Source organism: Micropterus dolomieu, linkage group LG01 (assembly GCF_021292245.1).
Source record: "Micropterus dolomieu isolate WLL.071019.BEF.003 ecotype Adirondacks linkage group LG01, ASM2129224v1, whole genome shotgun sequence".
In the NCBI taxonomy this organism is placed as follows: Eukaryota; Metazoa; Chordata; class Actinopteri; order Centrarchiformes; family Centrarchidae; genus Micropterus; species Micropterus dolomieu.
The window spans coordinates 29,390,367-29,411,668 of record NC_060150.1 but is presented as its reverse complement, the minus strand read 5'-3'; the positions used below and the strand labels follow the sequence as shown (position 1 = coordinate 29,411,668).

Sequence of the window (21,302 nt, the reverse complement as noted above, 5' to 3'; positions counted from 1 at the left end):
AATGTGGTAAGATTTTACATTAATATAATATACAATTTGTCCAATAAATGGTGTTTTCTAACATTATTCTTGTCTGTCTTACCTTTACAGCAGAGCTCTAAGGTGTATAAGAGACATTCCTCCATAATTCCTTCTTCCCATTTATTGGCTGAGGTTCAGGAGACCATGCCAAGCCTCGATGGAAGTGACTTTGAACCTGGTCAGTATTGCAATTGGTAATCGATAGAAAGCATTATTGCTAGGCCAATATTACTCTAGAAGTACTTTTTTTTCCTCCTGGTCACTGGCTGCTGGACATTGTCTCCTGATTTTACTGTTGATATTTAACCTGTTGTTAATCTCTCTATTCAAAGCTGATGAAGTGGATTCAGAGACCTTCAATGGGGTTTTATCTTCAAGCGTCCCTGAGGTCCCAAAACCTGTTGAGAGAGGCCTCTGTCGTTCTCAGCATATCACCGTCACCAGGGTCAAGCTTCGACACACTCGCAACAAACTCTCCTCCCGGCCAGTGAGCATGCCAGCCGAACAGATCCTCAACCAAGGCCAAGTAGATGAGAATAACACCCGGAATAGCACTGACCAAGATGACAGGAAAGGAGGTAGTAGCGACCAGTCCATTGAAGAAGTGGACAAAACTGAGAACACAAAATTGCGAGTGGGCACACATTACCGGAGTACATTTATTGACACCCAGACGTTACGCAGAACTTGGGACAAACAGTACAAGCATGATGTTGCTTCCAGAACTGTCAGAATTGTGGCCAGCTCGTCCACGGAGAGTACAGCTTTAGATGCCAGCAATTTATCAGCTTCTGTGCCATTGTCCTCATCAGCTTTCTCCCTTGGAACTGCTGGGAGCACTATAAGCACCATCTACCCAAGTAGACCTTACACCGTCGCAGTGCGACCCAGCAGGACTTTAAGAAGGGAGGACAATGTCCAAGTAAAGTACAACCCTGTCACAACAGCTTTCAGGGCTCCCAGAACTCTCCAGCCTCCCCCAGGGACCTTCTACAAGCCCCCGTCAGTGAGCAAAGCGAAAGCGCTGCAGAACTGTGCACTGGCTAACAGCGCTGAGGAGGAAGAAGAGGATGATGAGGATGAGGATGAAGAATTAGGGATTGAGATAGAGGTGTCTGTAGATGAGCCTCTTGAGGAAGACATTGAGGCCGAGCAGGCAGCCATGTCTCAGTCTCCCAGCTCTAGCCCTGAGGATCTGGGCTCAAACCAGGCCAAACCAGTGTACCAGAGACTAAGACCCAGGCGCCTCCAAGAGGTAGAACATCGAGAGGCTCATTTTGTGTGAACATCTGATAGTCAGGGGCTATCAGAGATCTAAAAATGTGCTTGAATGTGAACAATGTGTGCCATATTCTCTTGGACAAAGAATAAAAAACATCTGCATTGACTCTGCAGAGGCAATTCTCCAGATGTACTATGACTGTGGGCACTGTGTGGAAATGTACCTTTGATCCTCAAAAGACAAACACGATGCACTTAAAAATGCTGTATATTTTTAACATGATTCATCAATATTTCATATACCAATCACTTGCTCAGTACAGTCTGGCACCTGGTCAGAATATTTATAAGTATTTTTGAAACTGTGCAATCACATTTTGAATATTTGTACAAAGTTCTTACAGGCTCACTATCTATGTATGTCTATATACCAAAAAACTATGTTTGAATCGTTATAATACTGCATATAGCCACAACACTGAAAAAAAAAGTTTGGTGCACTTAGTTGACATCAATACTCTTACACAAATCTTTTTCAAATATTGTGTTTCTACCTACTGTGAGTCAGAATATTTTAAACTGTTACATTTAGGTTATAATTAATCATTTTGCTAATAACTTGTGTATAAAGCAATATAATGACATTTGTTACATGCTGGGTGTCTGTATTGGCATTTGGATATTATGAAGCACCAGTTGCAAAGGGTATACATCCACTTGTTTTTATACTGTATAACTTGTATGGTGTCAACTTAAACTGATCTGAAAAGCTTTTGAAATGCCACTGGATTGTATAATGGCATTATCTTTTTTTTTATTTTAATAGAATATCTACATTTCTTTAATAGCCAATGCTGATTTTCTTTTTTATAACTGAAGTAGTTTTATCAATAACCTAAGCCTTACAGGATCTTTGTAAGTAATAGGAAGTGCATCATTTATTTAAATGGTATCAGTTTTTCATGGTAAGGTAATGTAAGGTTGACAGAATGTTGAAAAGTTCAGTGTAAAAGAACAGGTACAGGAAAACAAACACCCTTTTGTAACTTATTAAAATATATCTGACAACTCACAACTTTCATGACGGTGTCTTTTTTTTCTTTTTTTTTCTTTTTTTTCTTGCAGCAGCTTTTATTCAGCAGGAATTATTCTGTTATGCAGTATTACTGTATAGCAAGAAAAGCTTTATCCATGTCATACAGTCAGCTGATTATTATCAAGCAGCATGATGGCCAGTGAATGCTGAGGTACACATTTTGTTGAGTTGTAATTAAAATGTGCATATTTGTTCTTTACCAGTGGTAGGATTATTATAGAGGTAGGATTATAGGGTAAAACATACGCCAGGTGGTTAGGTCATGTAGGCCACTACAAATGGATAAGCAGTCCCCCAGCACTGAGGGAGGAGATTAAATCAATCTGCTTAAGTATTCACAAGGTCTGGATCCTAGCTGTGTTAGCAACCCAAGGAGCACTCGGTAGAATATGTAGTGGTATGCTTTATTTATTGGGCATCAGTCTGCAGTGCAAGTGTTCCTGTGAGGTAAGTGAAATGTTATGCTGGACTTCAGCCATGCTTTGAAATTTAAAGTATATAGTGATGTGGTAACCGTAAAAAAGCACAATAGCTGTAACTGGCCTAGGTTAAAGTTAATTTTGTTACATGCTCTGGGAATATGCAATAATGAGTGTTTTTGGTAGTGGCACTAGCCATAATTAGTACTGAGAAAATGTTTATAGACTGGGGAGAGGCTACAGTTGTTATGCTGACTATGTCAAGTGTCCTGAGCTCATTAACCTCATTAGTTATTGTTAGCATTCACATGGTCTGTGTAGCACTCACTGGATGAAAGGACCTCCATGATCCACACAGGAGTTCACCCACAAAATGTAGCCTTCCAAATGCTAATTGTTTTTCATAATAATAATAGTCAGAAATGGTTACCTTAAAACTGGTTATATACAGGTTTGTTGGCTGGTGCCAGCCCCTGTGGGGGTGAAAAGGAGCAGTCATGGGGGCAGCAAGACAGGTCAGACTCCTGCTGTGGAAGAACTGGACCATCCGCAGGAGGCAGAGGGTAAAATCCTCTCATCCATCAATTACACACTACATGCATCTCCTTAAGGGTTGCAGTTAGCTTAAAATACTATAATGTGTCATTCTTGGTGACACCAACTAATTTAGTAAAACGCAAACATGGGACCGTGGTCAACTGCAATCTGTTTATGTTATGGAATAATGCAAAATTGCTATAATGAGCTACAGCGATAACCTTTGTAGTGTTTACAACAGGAAACTGACATTGGCAATGTTGCTCACTTGCAAAATGTTGACATTATCCAACTTTTTTCATCATATACTTTCTATTGTAGCTATTGACCTGTGAGTATTTATAAAATGATATATTATCTTTTTTCAGTATAAAACAACATGAACTTGTTTTATATATAACATACTCGAACTTAGTTGTAACATGCAGCACAATAGGGAGATTCATTATTAAGCGTGAACATATTGCTTTATTAGCCTTTTGTGCCAGTTTTCCAATCGTCAAATTATAGGCCTACTTACTGTATCGGCATTGACTGGAAGTCCATGTTTTTGCTTGTTTTTCATACAACAAACATCTGAACAACTCAATCACTGCCCTCGCAAAACATTCAGAATGAAAGGAAGATTTGCAAAGTTTATGTTGTGCTCTTCCAACAGGTGCGTTTCTTCATGGAGATCATGTGGCCTGTTATACTGTTCATGGGGCTAGTGTGGCTAAGAAGAGTGAATCCACTCTACCGTCAACATGAATGTAAGCAAACAGCTCTTTTAATCCACAGAAAGAGAGAAATGTGTGGTCTCCAAGTGGTCCATGGCATCATCATTCATAAATATCGATAAAGCAAACAGTATTTCCTCTACCTCAGGCCACTTCCCCAACAAGGCCATGCCCTCCACAGGGGTCCTGCCATGGATCCAGGGAATCTTCTGTAATGCCAACAACCCCTGTTTTCAATACCCCACCCGTGGTGAATCTCCTGGCCTGGTGTCCAACTACAACAACTCTGTGTAAGCATCACCCTGGGCTGGTGGAGGGAGGTTATTTTAAAGCAGAGGTGTTGAATTCTTATGGACATTTGATCTGAGATTAGATAGCAGAATTATGTAATGGAGTCAAAGAGTATATGTTTAAAAGTGATATGATATGCTGTTGAAATCTGTTGTTAAGCATGTCTAAATGTCTGTGGTTTGTTGTTGACCTCAGATTGGCTCGGTTCTACTCGGATGCCCAGGAGCTTCTTTTTAGTGACCCAGAGCTTCTGCAGCTTGGTCGCTTCTGGGGAGAACTTAACGCCATGAGTAACTTCATGGACACCCTGCGCACCCATCCTGAACAAGTCTCAGGTCAGTGCTCTAGCCTTCATTCACATACTGCGGAGACATAAATGTCTGTAGAGGCAAACCCAAGGTCAGTCAGTTTATTCTGGTTAGTTGATGTACAACATGAGTGTACTTAGCATTGTAAGCGATTCTTAGTGTTGTGCTCCTGGAATAACTTAACAAAGAGTTTGGTTACTCCACCTTTTCTCTAAATTGTTTTGCTGTTGTATTTTGTAAAATATAAATATGATCTCATGTATTATGTTAACACATGGGCTTTTGGTGTGTTAATCGTGAGGGATATGGACAATAAATGTCAAGTTGATTTTTAAAAACTTGGAACATCATCTGATCAACAACAGCATCACAGCTATATCTCACACCTTTCCCAATCAGTATGTCTGTATACCTGTACAGCATAACAGGATTACATCACGTGGGATTAAGAAAGGCCCGTAACGTAATCTGTTTATTTTCTCCACAAGTGTGTTGTTTATTTGGTGGGAAAGCAATTCACACGCTCCACTCTCTATGAGAACACATAGAAACAGTGATGCCATCTAAAGAAACACCATACAATCAATTCTCTGTTCACATCAATATATACATTACATGTAAATCTACACTTTATATGGGAGTGGAATGAGGCTGAGTGCATTCCAGCCTGTGAAGGATTATGTCTAGTTGCTCTCTATGCTGCCACTCTCATGGAGAAATATGTAGATGGACTAACAGAGCGAACAGAGATATGGATCCACATTCCACACAAGTTCCCATGAGCCCTGGGAAAGAAAATTGAATCACGTTGAGAACCAAGTTATGTAATTGTTGAAACTGACTCATCATAACTGGTCATATCAAACAGAAAATGTCAATTGTTTGAGTGGATGTGTGCATTTCATGTGCAAGGCTCTTGATTATGAGTAAGTGTATGTATGTGTGCGCGTGTGCATGTCCCATTAATGCAGTGGTTCTCAAGCACGGGGGAGCATAGAGCCAATGCAGTGGGGTAAGGCATAGGGTTGGGGTGGATTGTTGAGCAGACCTAAAGCTGCATGATTCATCTGGTGACATAGAGAAACAAAAGTGCTCTGATTCTAGCAAGGCTATTTGTCTAACCTGAATCATTTGTTTATTTCAGTTGCTTGAATTGTTAATGATTGATAAAAGTGAAATCCACTATTGCTGAGGTAGGGGGGCATGACCTTCTTTTGGTTCCTGAAGTGAGTGTGACAATGGTGTGACTGTGCAATGACAATAAAGGAATCTGAATCTGACAGAAAAACCTTGAGAATCACTGGATTAATGTGTGCATGCACCTGTGCCCATGGGTCAAGGTTGATATTCTCCATAATTACATAACCTCAAACAATGGGCTGCTGTCTAATGACCAGTGATGGCACCTTGGGTATTCTTAAAGGAATTGTTTGACTTTTTGGAAATAGTTAACTGGCTAGGCTAGCTCTTATTTCCAGTATTAGGCTAAACCTAGCTAACCAGATGCTTGCTGTAGCCTTATATTTAATATACAGATATGACACTGGTACCAGTCTTTTAATCTGACTCCACCAGAAATTAGCCATTGTGGTTGTTCAGGCAAACACAGAAGTTCATGTCCATATCATTCATGTCCACAACCTTTTCTATTAATTTAAGCGACCCATATAATCTGTCCAGATCTCATTTATTCTGCTTGCCCCAGTGTACCAACTGCTCGCCATTCTTGCATCAACTACTGCCTGCAAGTAGTTTTCTTTTAGGTTTCTGAGAAATTAATCCACCGTGTATTTTATGATCTATGATGTTCCCTAAAAAGTTTGATTGACAGTTGCTATGCTAACGTGCATATCTGTCTGAACATAAAACCAAACATTGAGGTGATGACACTTTTTGGTTTCCGGTGGATGCATGAGAACATCTTCACAAGGCAAACCTGGACGCAGGCCACAACAGCACTTTGCTTGGCAGAACAAACTTTATTCATGCACAGACAGGTCAAAGGAAATAATGAGGCAGTGCAGAGGTGTCTTCACCCTGTGTTCCTATCCTTTCAACACAACAGATGTGTCGCGACTTGCTCAAAATATGTGTCGAGTATCGAGATTTTTTTTAACTTATCTATTATCCACAGCCCGATGCAAAAGGAGTTTTAATAATTGCGCGTTGCTACATAGTAAATGAATGTACAATGAAATAGAATAGGGTGTGCTTTTGTGGAGCATATTAAATAAGTAAATTCTCATTGTGGTGGTCACCTGTTGTTCTACCTGGAACAGTCATCCACATCATTCAAGTGCCATTGTCCTTCACATGAACTCCCTTTGTCTCTCTGTGTAGGTCGAGGAGTAAAGGTGGAGACTATCCTAAAGGACGATGAAACTCTGACATCATTCCTGCTGAGAGACATTCCTCTGACAGAGTCTGTGGTGGATCAGCTAGTCAATGCCCAAATCAGGCCTGAACAGGTACACATACACACACACACACACACGCGCATACACATACACGATAGGGTTGAAGAGTGAATTAGACAATGTGTCGTATTTATTCAACATTACTTCTGAGACATTGCTGAAAAGACTGTCACTGTACTTGACCCAACGTTTTGTCATACACACCACACTGTAGATGTTAACAACAATTGTCATGTTGAGGACTCAAAAGCATTCTACAAGTAAAGACTCTATCATTTTTCCGTTGAGAAACTGACTTCAGGAATGAATGACACATCTGATTCATGTAATGCTTGACAGTAATGTGAACTACAAATGAGTCATCAACTTTGAATTCCTGAAGTGGAGGAAAGATGGGAGTTCACATCTCTACTGATGGAGGTTTTACCATAAAAACAACTTTCATCTGATCAACATTTCACAAATTCATCAATCACCTACAGCCGGGTCACCTATTCTCGGGGCTCCAGCCTATTCCTGTATGCATTGTGCAAGAGGGTACAAGCTGGACAGGCCGACATACTGACACTGACATCTATACTTACACTTATGGGCTATATGGAGTTTCCTCTTAAAATAACCTGTTAATTAAAGAGCCAGCAGATAGAAAATATACAGCAAAGCACAATTGGCATTATGACATTATAAAGGAAACAAAGACAAAACATCACAGTGCAGTGATATCTAAGTCCTTGTTTGAAACCAGCCTAACCTACGTACATCTCCTGTCCCCTTATATTTTATCCAGTTTGCCTTTGGGGTTCCTGCCTTGCATTTGAAGGACATCGCCTGCAGCCTGACCCTGCTGGAGCGATTCCTCATCTTCCCCAGCCGACGAGGACTCTATGCTGTCCGCAATGCCATGTGCATCCTTACCCCGCAACGGCTACAGATCATTGAGGACAAATTCTATGCCAATGTTGACTTTTTCAAGCTCTTCCGGCTGGTCAGTGTTGGCAGGGATTGAGGGGGCTAATAAGGATGTTAGTTTAGTTGTAGGATTGAAATCTTGTCAAAGGTGTACATAACAACAATTACTGTACATACACAATATATACAAATATTAAGTTATATTATGTTCCAAGGCTCATGCTGAACGCCACAGCCTCTGGTTTACCATTTGTACTTAACCAGAAAATGTGTACAATCAAAACTCCATTCCGCTAAAATGAAATTGGGAGCCCTGTCTCCCCATTTGAACACTGCTCACACCAGTGACAGTCTTTTTTAAGCCATCCATTGTTGTCTGACTGTATATGATTGGGTTGCATTTGGCAGACCCAAACTTACACAGGCACAGAAGGAGACATTTAAGTAAAAGGTTTAATGAATAATAATGGATAGGGCAAACGAAGGCACGAGGAGGGCAGGCTGATGAGTGTGGAGAATGGCTGGAGATATACAGGGAAAAGCTGGAGCTGCAGCCATGACAGTATAAAGATCATAAAAACATAATTTTAAATGATTGAAATGTTTACGAATAGGGAAGACCAGTATATAGTTGTGGTTGGATGACTCCCATTTGGGATGTTGCCATGTTTATTAGCTCATTTGCAAAGATCTTTGCTGGCTATTCACAGAAAGCTGAGCCAACTGGCTGAATGACTTGAGGTTAAGCTGGCATAAGGGAAAATAGTATTTGGCAGGATATGACATTTGCAAAATAGTTATCAAACAGTGTCAGTGTTAACCACAGTATGTGTCTGATTAATGCATTCATCTGGTTGACAAGTTAATTTATAAGAGATTTTGTTTTTTAAGTGATGTAACACACCCATGAACATAAATCACAACACCATTTTGGAAATTAAAAATGCCCCATGCTTATTTTGAAACCTTATTTAGGTTCTAAATATTTTAATGGCCTACATTTTAGAGCCATGTTTGTTATACTAGAACAAAAAAATATATATGTATGTAACTCCTGCTGTTTGATTAGACACAGCCTTTCTTGTGCAAGTTCAGATTAAATCTTACTAAAACTAAATCAGTTCTGCAAATCTTAGAAACAGAGATAACAGTAGTGGCTGCAGACACTGAGTGCAGGTAAAACTCCAACTGCTAACCGGGGATTTACTGTCGGAGTGATGTAATACTTTTCTAAATATAGCTAACTTCAGAAAAAATTTCAAACTGCAAACATAACAAAATTACCTCCCAAATCGAATGAACTGACATCACTGAGTTGAAGTAATTGCTTGGAAGACCTTATTCCATTTAAGCATCGGCTTTATTTATCTGCAAGAGACTTAATTGAGAGTGTGCTGTATCTCTGCCAATGTGCTTCAAATAGGTAGGGAGGATGCAGACAGCTTGCGAAACAGCCATGAGCATTAGCTGAGCTGTCTGTAAATAGCTTAGTGAAGAGACACTGCTCTGTTGAGCAACCACAGGGCACCGAGTGTAAACATGGGCCACAATGACACAGACAGCAACAATGGCTGCACTCACTTTCATCCCGGCAGTCATATGGGACTGGGCCAAGTGTGTTGTCTGTCTGTCTCTGATTGTGCTATAGCGGCACAAAGAGAAAATGCTTTCTGACCATCATTTCTTGTGGGTTCAAACTTCATTCTTTTTTTCAAGTGTTGACCACTGTAAGCTGTCCATTATCACCACAGCCACTGAAATGGCTTAGAATATAACCCCTTGACTTTTTTAACAGGCTTTTGTCCTATCACACAATCTCCTTGTATGTATGGGCGGTGCTTTTCTTAAGCTGCTGCCATATTGTCACAGCATATATAGATATACTGTATGTCATAAAAATATCATAGCAACTGTCAATCAAACTTTTTAGGGAACATCATAGAGCATAAAATACACGATGGATTAATATCTCAGAAACCTAAAAGAAAACAAGATTAATTTGGTACCTCATTTAATCCATACGGTTCAATTATGTGTAAATACAGTAGCTTTCTATGTGCAGCAGTTGTTTACAAAGTCCCCCCCAGGAGACGTGGAAATCTTTTCAATACACAGAGTTTAGAATTTGAGGCCGATCCATATTTTGCATTCACACAATGACGTGACATCTCAAACTCAAGATTTTGCTGCGAGCCTTTATGTTCTGCGATACCCATTTTAAATGATCTGTTTTAATGTTCTTGAGACTACAGGGACATTTATAAATAACATGCATGCTACAGCAGTTTATACATTTTGAATTTTTCAGTGGAGTTATCGCAGTGAGCACAGTCACCACACCGATGAAAGCTGGCAGGGTGAGCTGGCAGGGTGAGATGGTATCCAAGTGGACAATGGAGGCCTGGAAAGACTAGACAGCCTTTTAAATTACATGCTCGTCTAGTGGGCACTTGGAAAAGACATCTCTAAAAGAAGGATCGCTTTGTAGGACGTGCCAGTGTTTAAGTACTGTATTGTTTGTTTCATCTGCACAGATGCTGGATTGTAAACTGCTGAAAAGCAAACTCTAGAGGAAGTTTGGTGTTTGGGCTTTTTGTCCCATAGGGAATGTCGATCTGTGCTCATGGCTCTCTGATGAATCTATATGCAATAGGGAAGGATGTCTCCTTTGGCAGTTCTGTGTCTTAGCCTTGTGCTGCTTCCTGGACCTCTAGCCTATTGTGTTGTGAATTGGCTGGAGGGCAAACCAGCAGATCCTCAAGAGAAGCAGTGCTCAGCAGATATAAGTAAAACACATAACATGGGAATGATGAAGGCAATTTTCAGGTATTTCTGTGTGGTCAACTAAATAGGTTTGCCTCTGCATATTTAATTACCTTTTCCCCCCTACATATATACAATATGTTTATTTATAAATGTGTTGCTTCATGGTACTAAACAAGAACTTTTTTATTTTGTCAGACAAAAATACAAAACAGAACTTTATTTTGCACTTAAGTATGAATGTGAATAGTTTTTATGCTACCTGGCCAGACTGTATTTTGACTGTTACCAAGCCTAATCACCTCTTATCCTTTATGCTCTTCAAAACAAAGTGATGTGCGGGATAGTAACATCATCTGTGAAATATATAATATGGGAAATATGATAATTGTGAGAAACAATTGACAGTTCACAGCACATTGACAGTTTGGAGATGAAATGTTAACACTAATTAAAAGTGAAAGTAACGTTATTCATTCTACAAAATGTTGTTTTTTTTGTTTCTCTCCAGCTTCCTCTTGTGCTGGATAATCACTCAAAAGGCATAGACATTCACCTCTGGGTTCGGGTCGTCTCTGCCGCCTCGGACAAACTGAGAGAGGTAATGGCATAGCCCAATTAGCTCCAGTCTGTCTCCATTCAAAAGTGCACCGCCTGCTATTTTTAGCTGTCAGGAAACAGTTGCTTCCTTTTGCCTGAGTTTTTACGCAAACAGACAGTAGAGGGGATATCATTTAGTGCGCATGAGGAAGGCTAAATCCAGAACCGGCCTCTTTAGCTTCAAAAACAGATACATCATCGTTATGGAAACAACACTGAGGCTGCAGAGGCAGCTAGCCTCCAGACATGGAAAAACGTAGACATCAGTGGTGACTGACTGATCTGTTGTGTTTGTGTATGTCTTTGTCTCACTAAAATGAAGTGCATGCACATTCTTATTCTTTTGTTGGGATTGCCCTCACCATCTCTTGTCACCCCGGCGCTGAGTCAGCTAAATTAATGAGACTGGGTTCGGTCCTGTTCATGTCATGTTCACCGGGAAGCTACTGGGCGCAGTTTCGTTGTCTGCTCGCCCTGCGCTGCTCCCCGCAATCATTCCCCACCGACCCTGGCCTGAAGACCTCCAGTGATTGAGTAAAAGTGTAAACCTAAACACACACTCGGTGCTCCGAGCTCCCAGTATGGGCAGAGTAAGCTAATTTGACCAGTAGCTGCAGGCTAATTGAGCTAATTAAATAATGGCAGTAGTTAGCAGCAGTTAGCTGACTTGCTACAGGAACAAGTAAAGTAATCTGTCCATCGGGAAACTTCGTAAATTGCAGAGTTGAGGCTTTCCTACAGTGGCACCCGGTCCCAGAAACACTAATTTTCAGCAGCGTCATAAAAAATAAAAAAGCTTTTCATTGGACACTAAATGAATGCAGGTCCCCCAGTGCAGGATGATTCATCAACATTTTAAAATCGTTTCCAAATCAAGAATGCCTTCAAAACTAAATTTTTTTGTCATTGATGGGCCAGATCCTGCTATAGGCCTAGTGCATGTCATCATAAAAAAAACATTTAGGCCTAAACTTCATTTCATGGGAATGGGATATTTTATAATTGTATGTTCCTCTAAAAATACACTAAGCAGACAATCTTTGATACCCTCTTGTCTTTATTTGCGTATTTTAGTATTGAAGCAATCCAAAAGTACCTAAAAGTAATCAGGTTACATTACTTTTATTTTCTGCTACCTGGATTACATTACTGATTACATTTTCTAACAAGTAATTGTACCGGATTACATTTTTAAAGTAACCCTCCCACCCTGCCCAATGTTTACCTTAGTATTAGCTTGGTCACTACTAGATGAGTTGTTTGCAATGGATAGAAGGTTCAGTGTCTAAATAATTTGTATTTGTGCAACTTTAACCATGAAATTTTTTGTTTACCTTTGTTGAAAACATTCAGCTTTGTGTTAAACTACTGTTTTGTTTGTTTTGGATTGTTTCCATGGTAGATTTAGTGTAGCTGACAGTCTGACATCCTGTTGGCAGGACTCTCTGTCTCGAGGATCCTGTCTATCCTCGAGACAGATGATGTGAAACCACTCAGTCATTCCTGGCCTATTGAATCAAAGGTGGAAACTGTGTGACCATACAAGCCCAAAACTACAAAAAACAAAACGGTTATTGTTGCTGTTAGAATATAATTATATCTTAAGGAGCATAGTGTCAACCATGTGACCATATCTCCAAAATGTCAACTAATCACAGCTTAAGCAAGCTCATATTGCTACTACATATATCTTTATCATAAAATAACTTTTAAGGATTATTTTTCATGTAAAAGCTCACACCTCTCTGTTCTTATCCAAGCTCTCTTTTCCTTCCTTATCTCTCCACAGTTGTTCCAGAGGAATAGCTCCAGGGAGCTTCTCCAGGTCATGACTCCTCTCTTCCAGAACAATCTGTCCTTCAGGCAGGTGATGGCCGCTGCCTCCAGCCTGGTATGTGGCTACACTGAGGGCGCTTTCTCCCGAGTCACCTCCTTTAACTGGTATGAGGACAATAACTACAAAGCCTTCCTGGGCATCAACAGCGGCAGGGCACAGGACCACTACACGTATGACAACAGCACTAGTGAGTAGACCATATATTAGTATAAAGGTCTCAGGATTTTCGTTTTTTTGGAGTAACCCTAGTCTAACTTGTGGTAAATATCAGTGGATCTTGTAGTTTAGTTTGACAGAGTCACTGGGTTGTTACACTTCAATGAATTCTGTTAGTTTGCAAGATATCAACAAACTTAAACATTTGGAATGAAATCTTGTGGAAAGTTAGTCCATGTGAAAAACAGAACAAAACAACAGCAACAAAAATAAAAAAATTCTGAATATAGTATAATCTATAGAATCACAAGGCCATTTCCCAGTCCTATTATATTAAATCCTTTTCCGTGTCCATTTCTTCAAGATGGATGGCTGGTGGTATTTGTATTGCAAAACAGTTTTTTCTCCTTTTCACTTACACATTTCCACCAATCTTCACCTTGTCAAATATGGTACATGGTATACAGTAATTTGATGAGCATAAAAGAAACGTATTCATTTGCCACATACTCAATATTCAATATGATTTATCAAGTAAGTAACGCAGAACCTTTCCCTGCAGCTCCCTTCTGCAATGATATGATGAAAGAACTGGAGTCCAATCCTGTCACCAGGATCATGTGGAACTCCGTCAAGCCCATGCTGATGGGGCAGATCCTCTACGCCCCTGACTCGCCGGCTGTCAGGCAGATCATACGAAATGTAAGCAGCATTGGCCACATTTATCCAAAGCATGGTGTAGTACCATGTACCAATACATTTAAGATAGTGGAAATCAAATGCTTAACCCTGTTAATATAATATTCAAAATACAATTCTGCACATACACTGAAAGGCTTTCAAAATATATATATATATATTTTACTCTATTGCTGATTGATGGAACACAAAAGTGTTATATCAAGTTTGTATTAGAAAAGACGTGTTTAGTTTTCGGAGGTTATAAATAGTGAGAAATCTAGGGAGTTGGCAGGGTCATTAAACAAACAAAGAAAATGCGTCATCTATAGAGAAACACATTTGGGGAGATAATGAAAAATGTATAAAGAAATATAAAAGTTTCCCTTAAAGATGCTTTCTGTTACTCTATAACATCCATATCTTTGATTTTCTTTGGCGAAAGCAAGCCAGTGAAGAAAGGGGATCAGCTTTCCTCATGTCATGTCCAGCCCTTTGTATCTAGATGTAGATACGTGTTGGTCAAAGCCCTTCAGGGGGGCAGCAGTCATGGATGGCTTGGCTGCAATGGAAGAACACAAGCTGATTGGCTGTGATGACTACCACACGGTCAACTGGCGCCATGGCCTTTTCAGTGTTATGTAAGCAGTAAGAGTCTGTCCTTCAAGATGTGTGCTCACACACACACAAAGAGACACACAAACACTCGTGTTTACTCTTACCCGACCTTTAATGCCCTCTTTGTTTTCCTCTTCCTTTTGGGTCTTAATTGCACTGAGAAAGTAATGACTAAGGGGTTAATCCATTACTTTACAAGACCAAAAACATGACCTTTTTACTTCCTCTTAAGTCTTGCACCACTTTATTTCATGAGAAACTCCATATGAAGCACCATGTAACTAAACATATGTTGTCACGCTTTATGTCATGATGAACTATGCAGGTTTTTATCAGCATCCTGCCATCACTGATCTTTTATCTTGTTACTCTTGACACACACCGGAGGGAAAAAATCCACCTTAAAGTCCACACAGGACATGTCATTCAAATTTGCATAAAAGCAGAAAGCATGACAATTCTTCACAGTTCAGTTTGATAAAATGGACGTTTTCAGAATCAATTAATTATGAGGTACAATGGCAAACTTTACAGCTTAATACTTCTGAGCCCTCATTGCTTTTGGGTTTTGCGCTCAGACATGGCAGTAGCCCAACATACTGTAATATTAAGATTTAATTTAAAATGTGAATCTTTAAACCATTTTTTCTCTTCTGTTATCCAACATTTTAGCAGTTACTGGCTTTCACAAATAGGTTTGATCTCAGATCATGTGTTTATGATACTACATTTGCATTCACCAAAATCATGACTGTAAAAGTACTTCTTGGTTATGTAATAGGCATTTATTCAGGTGTTTTACAATCAGAAGTCAAGCATGCTGATAGGCACCGTATTTTCGATGGATCAGAACCTTTCAGCAAACTACCTGATATGTTCGTTACCCTCTGGCATAAAGGTAAAGGTAGATAACTGGACACCACAACCTGAGCAGGTTGGCCGTTAATCGGAAGGTCGGTGGTTCAATCCCCGGCTCCCCCTGGTTGCATGTCGAAGTGTCCTTGGGCAAGATACTGAACCCCAAATTGCCCCTGGTGGCTGTTCCGCCAGTGTATGAATGTGTGTGAATGTTAGTTTCTGTTTGAGCACTTAGGCTCAGCGTGTGAATGTGTATGACTGGTGAATGCAGATGTAGTGTAAAAGTGCTTTGAGTGGTCGAAAAGACTAGAAAGGCGCTATACAGATACGGAGCATTTACAAGTGTTTTATTGAGTTTAAAATATAATACTTATGGAACTAAATCTGTGCTCACTTTGTTTCAACATATCTATATATATATATATATATATATATATATATATATAAGTTAGGCACATAAAACTCCAAATCTTCACCAACACCAAGAGCCCTTGACTGCCCATTGAAGAAATCACATTAAGGAATCCCCCAGTCCTCCTACTGCTTTTGGCTGCTGTTTTAAACTGCCTCAGGGAATGAGGAAGCGCTCACTTGTGGGAACCTGACTGGGATTCACTGGGCAGGCTGAATGCATTCGGCCAGTTGTCACCAAAGGCCTCCATTGTCACCCCGGCTCCATTGTCCCCATTGTCACCCAAAATCAGACGCACACAAGAGGAAGGCGTTTAATTGGGTGTACTCTTGAGCGCTTTCATCCCCCACTGCACATGACTGAATACTGGAATAGCCGGCCTTTGGTATTTGCCACACAAAGCACTGTACCCACACACATCCAGGGTTTTAACGATAAGCGTGCAGTAAATATTTGACGATTTGGCACAGAGTGCATTTGTTGCACAGTTGCTGGTTATCTGAACAGGCCCGCGGGAATTCTTTGTGTGAGAATGTGTGTGTTGTCTTTGCAAAGCCTGTTTTCACAGAGAGTTTAATGTGGGAATGGTATGTAGCAGGAGATTAGCAGAACTGAGACAATGTGTGTATTTGAGCTTCTGAATGTTGTGTACACATATGCACGTGTATACATGCAGGTGTTCCCAACATGTTACTTTCTTCTATGCATGTGTGCAAAATGTTTGTATTTGCATATATTTCTGAATGTTGTGCATCCATATATGGACATTTGTGAGAATAGTTGTGTGTGCATTTTTGATAATAATTTCCTGTCCTTCCTATCTTGATACACCAACACATGCAAACACACATTTCCGTCTCTTCTGTAGGCAAACACTACATTTGAGGAGCTGGAGAGGCTGAGGACGATGGGGAAGGCCTGGGAGGAAGTGGCTCCTCAGATCTGGGCTTTTTTTCAAGATGGAGTCCAAGTCAAGATGATCCGGGTAGGACAACAGCACTATTTTTGTGCCCCACCAGATATTTGACAACTCTTTCTTTGATTGGCTAGTATTCGATGCCTCCTTGGTTAGGTTGATTAAGGTTAGAGTTATGGGGGTTTAGGGTTAGCCAATCAGAGGCAGAATGGGGGGCAGGATGATTTATCAAGTCATGTGTTCGTGGTAGAAACTTTAACATACAAAAATATTGGAAGAATCAGTGAAGAAAATACAAGACATCATCAAAGATCACTGCATTTAAATTACTTTCAACCAAAAGTTGGTTTAATATTACATTCACATACCAGCTCTTCTGTGCCTAATAGCAGATCCACCTTTGTGTTGCCATTCCAGCTGACATCCAATGCCAAACATCATCCCTTTGAAATGAGAAGATTAATGATGTTGTTGTTATTTATCCTGATCCTCACGGATCATTTTTGCTGAGATCTAAGAAGTTCACAAAGTTTCCTGCTTGAATATAGAACCATATCTTACCAAAATATTCCATCTCTTTTCTTTTTCCATCCAACCCCCTCTTTAAGTGTCTATCTTTACCTCTTCTTTTCCCTTTTCTGCCTCACTATAACTACCTATCTTTATTGTTTGTCATTGTTTGCTTGCCTCTTACATCCTAATCCTCCTCATTTTGTCAAATTTACTTTTCTCTCTTATTTCTTTTCAGTGGTTATCCTTCTCTTAACTCCCTTTCTTCCTCGAGACTTTTTGTGAAAGAAAAATCAAAAAACATTGTTATTGCTTGGATTAAGTTGATGCTGCATATGTATTGCTTTATCTTTCCTTTTTCCTTGTTGTGAAAGGTTTATTGTGTTCCTACTGGTGTCTCAGCAACATCTTCCTTAGGAAAAAAAAGCTCTTGCTCTTAATGGAAAAAGGAACAGGGTAAATCAAGCTTATTCCCCTACTTCCTTTTGTTTCAGGATACCATCCGCAATCCATCTGTGATGGATTTCATTGACAGGAGTCTAGAGGAGGCGCCGTTCTCCTCCAAACACATCCTCAACTTCCTGCACAACGGCCCACCAGAGGACCGTCTACCCAACGTGCCGGATTTCGACTGGCGAGACATCTTCAACCTCACTGACCGGGTCATTCGGATGCTTAACCAATATGGGGATGTGAGTGGGCATTTCAGACATCTGTCCTTTTAGCATGTTCTTCATCTTGTTGGAGGTGAAATTCCTTGCCAAATTCCAATGACTGGATTTTGTGCGTGTGAAATGTGTATCAGCATGCGTAATCATACCGACAAGTCAAAGGGAGCTCCACATTTCCAGATGAAGATGAGGTGTCAGGGTTGTATTTGCTAACTTTCTTACCTTCTCTCCCATTGGACTGAGAATGTGGACTGTTTTTCCACGTTTCACTTCACCTGAGATGTCAAGCTCTAGGACAGACCCATTCATGATATAATCCAATTAAGCACAGGTCTTGTCACTTGTTGATTCCAATACCTTGGTTGCCAAACCACTATGTGGTCACTACCATTCTAGACATGATGTGAGCATTTAGATGAGCTGTCTTTGGGCTCTGCAATTTGTCCCCCCGTCCAGAGACATGGAAATCTACCCAGGTGGGCGAGAGCCAGAGCAACAAACTAGCTGTCGAGTCTCTTTTGTTTGCTGCTGATGGAGTGGAGGGTGAAGAAAAACGAAAAAAACCCCGAATACATCACAAACCTTCTCTTGTGAGGGCCCTCCACATTTAGTGGACCAATGCATTTGAAACAAAGTTAAAATCACCCCTTTCCCTGAGGAGGCTAATCGGGATGAGAGGCCCATCGCACTGGGGGGTGACAAGGGGGCCACCTGGGGGCATGGCTGGGTGGATGGTTGGTGCTCTTTGTTTTTGTCCAGGTTGAAGCTTACAGCACTTGAGTGTGACAGGGAGAGTGGGAACAATTGAGGCTGATTAGATACAGCTGTCACTCCATCCACCGTCCTTTATAAAGCCACAACAATGACCGTGGGCTTGATGGCTGCTTGGCGGCCCGTTGGTGGCATGCTCGTCACAGCACACAGTGGGGCTGCAGTGTCGGTAGGTGAATGTAAATGAACCCACAGTCTTTGAGGTTTGAATCATTTTTTCGGCATGTGTACATTGTGTCTGTAAATACATATATGTGTGTATTTTGGATGCACGTCTGTGTTTGAACTGCTAATCGTGTGTATGTGTTTTGAGTTGGGGTGGGGGGGTATCTGTGCTTGGGATCTCAGGGGAAAATTGTTGTTTTGGAGTGTTTCCTTTTGGATCATGGCCCTCCCTATTTGCATTAGCCTACAGTGAATGGCTATGTCAGACACGCTTTGCACGGAAGAGACAACCACTGCTGGAGTGTCACTGCAATTGTGGGTGCAGAGTGTGGATTATAATGACTCGAGCCAACACTGGCAACTCTGGGCTTTTCACCTTTTTAAGGATGGCAACGTCAGTCAGTCCAGACTGAAATATCTCAAAAACTATTGAATGGATTGCCCTGAAATTTTGTACAAACATTCATGTACAACAACCATATCAGTTTACACTTAATTCTGTAGATTTTTAAATGTCAGATTAACACTTGCAGTTTTCCTATGCAGTTCTGCAGGTGCTCTGCTCATACACAGGGGTTCCCCTGTCTAACACCTGTCCATTTATGTGGCTGTCTCTCTCTCTTGATTATTCTCCCTCACCTAGTGTGTAATCCTGGATAAATTTATGGCTCAGCCTGATGAAGACGCCATCACTCATCGGGCCTTGGGCCTGTTGGAGGACAGCAAGTTCTGGGCGGGCCTTGTCTTCGTAAATATGTACCCTTGGACCACCAAGGTCCCGCCGCATGTTAAGTTCAAGATCCGTATGGATATTGATGCAGTGGAACGCACCAATAAGGTCAAAGACAGGTTAGAATCAAAGTCTAAATGGAAATTATGGTTTTAGTTCAATGATGATACATTTAGAGACTAAATATGTGTCTATTGCTCAGGTATTGGGACCCTGGCCCCAGAGCCGATCCTATGGATGACCTCCGCTATGTTTGGGGTGGCTTTGCTTACCTCCAGGACATAATAGAGCATGGGATCATCAAAAGTCAGACAGGAAAGGAGTGGCCACTGGGCGTTTACCTACAGCAGATGCCCTACCCTTGTTATGTGGATGATCTGTGAGTGGAAAACATGATAATTAAGTAATGTTAAAAAAAGTTCAGTCACATTTAACAGCCATAGCAAAATTCATTGTTGACTGTCTTTTAGCTTTTGATTTTGTATGTTTTGTATAACATGTTTTTATGTGAAGCACACTGAGTCTGCATGTATGAATTGTGCTGTATGAATAAAGTTGCCTTTCCTACTTAGTTAAGTACTTTTTTTGGTAGTAAACCTGATAGATTGTGAGTGTCACACAATTGTGGTGCCCCTCTTCAGTAACTGTGTCCTTCTCCTCGTTCTCTCCATCCCCCTTTCTCCTTCCCCTTCTCTGTCCAGCTTCATGCTGACATTGAACCGCTGTTTCCCCATCTTCATGGTACTAGCCTGGGTCTACTCTGTGTCCATGATAGTCAAGAGTATTGTCCTGGAGAAGGAACTCCGCCTGAAGGAGACCCTGAAGGCCATGGGTGTCACCAGCGGTGTCATCTGGTCCACCTGGTTTATTGACAGCTTCCTCATGATGGGCACTAGCACCGCTCTCCTCACGGCCATCATCATGGTGAGAAAAGATTCAAGGATTTCTAAAGGTCCTTGTTCCGGTGTTATCTAATTTATTTCATGCAAACATTTGTTTGTGCAGAACACAGCTGTTTGTGTTCCCACATTGACAATGCAATGTATACATTATATAAAGTGGGGCAACTAGAGTGCATGTAGGCTTTCTTCTACTAAGTTCCAGCACATTTCTGATTTCCTTAATGTTTTTCACTTAATTGGTATTTAGTCACCTAGACTATTAAATGTACTATAATCCAGAAACACTTAATATACATGTGAATCTTTTTAATGATTAATCCAGTGTGTCTCTGATCGTGTTGACATCTCTGGATATAAATGTCAGGATATCACCCTGTTTTACTGTGAATCATTACCAGATTCTTGAGATAATTAACTGATAACATATGGGTTCACCGATTGCATATGTAAATCATTAATGAAACAACTGTAAATACCCTGACATCATGGGAATTATGTCACTGACTTTGCAGGTGTGGGTTGATCAATGATGAACTCTTTTTTTTTTTTTTTTTTTTTTTTTTTTTTTTTTTTTTTTTTTTTTTTTTTTTTTTTTTATACAAACCAACATAGTGCAGTAGTGAGCAATCTTGTAAATCCATAATTCCAGAAGTGACATAAAAGTGATTTAAGTGTTTGGTCTAAGTGTACATGTGAACAGGTGTGAGTATATATATGTGTATGTGTATGTGTATGTGTGTGTATGCGTAAACAAAGTTACCATTTATTATTTATTAC

At 40.5% G+C, this 21,302-nt stretch overlaps 2 protein-coding genes across 3 annotated transcripts in view; both read left to right on the top strand.

Moving 5' to 3' along the window:
* arhgap29a (Rho GTPase activating protein 29a) overlaps window positions 1–2,321 on the top strand; it is a 42,157-nt gene extending 39,836 nt beyond the window's left edge. For both annotated transcript variants that reach the window (XM_046063938.1, XM_046063942.1), the window contains 2 exons: window positions 91–199; window positions 354–2,321. In XM_046063938.1, the coding sequence (XP_045919894.1) occupies window positions 91–199; window positions 354–1,306 (1,062 nt within the window). In that variant the 3' untranslated portion in view covers window positions 1,307–2,321. The remainder of the gene's footprint in view (window positions 1–90; window positions 200–353) is intronic.
* A 933-nt stretch (window positions 2,322–3,254) lies between these two features.
* LOC123979821 (retinal-specific phospholipid-transporting ATPase ABCA4-like) overlaps window positions 3,255–21,302 on the top strand; it is a 54,011-nt gene continuing 35,963 nt past the window's right edge. The window contains exons 1-14 of the mRNA XM_046063928.1: window positions 3,255–3,320; window positions 3,953–4,046; window positions 4,162–4,303; window positions 4,500–4,639; window positions 6,953–7,080; window positions 7,817–8,014; window positions 11,213–11,302; window positions 13,091–13,325; window positions 13,857–13,996; window positions 16,729–16,845; window positions 17,781–17,978; window positions 19,537–19,742; window positions 19,826–20,002; window positions 20,325–20,547. Of these exons, the coding sequence (XP_045919884.1) occupies window positions 3,255–3,320; window positions 3,953–4,046; window positions 4,162–4,303; window positions 4,500–4,639; window positions 6,953–7,080; window positions 7,817–8,014; window positions 11,213–11,302; window positions 13,091–13,325; window positions 13,857–13,996; window positions 16,729–16,845; window positions 17,781–17,978; window positions 19,537–19,742; window positions 19,826–20,002; window positions 20,325–20,547 (2,154 nt within the window). The remainder of the gene's footprint in view (window positions 3,321–3,952; window positions 4,047–4,161; window positions 4,304–4,499; window positions 4,640–6,952; window positions 7,081–7,816; window positions 8,015–11,212; window positions 11,303–13,090; window positions 13,326–13,856; window positions 13,997–16,728; window positions 16,846–17,780; window positions 17,979–19,536; window positions 19,743–19,825; window positions 20,003–20,324; window positions 20,548–21,302) is intronic.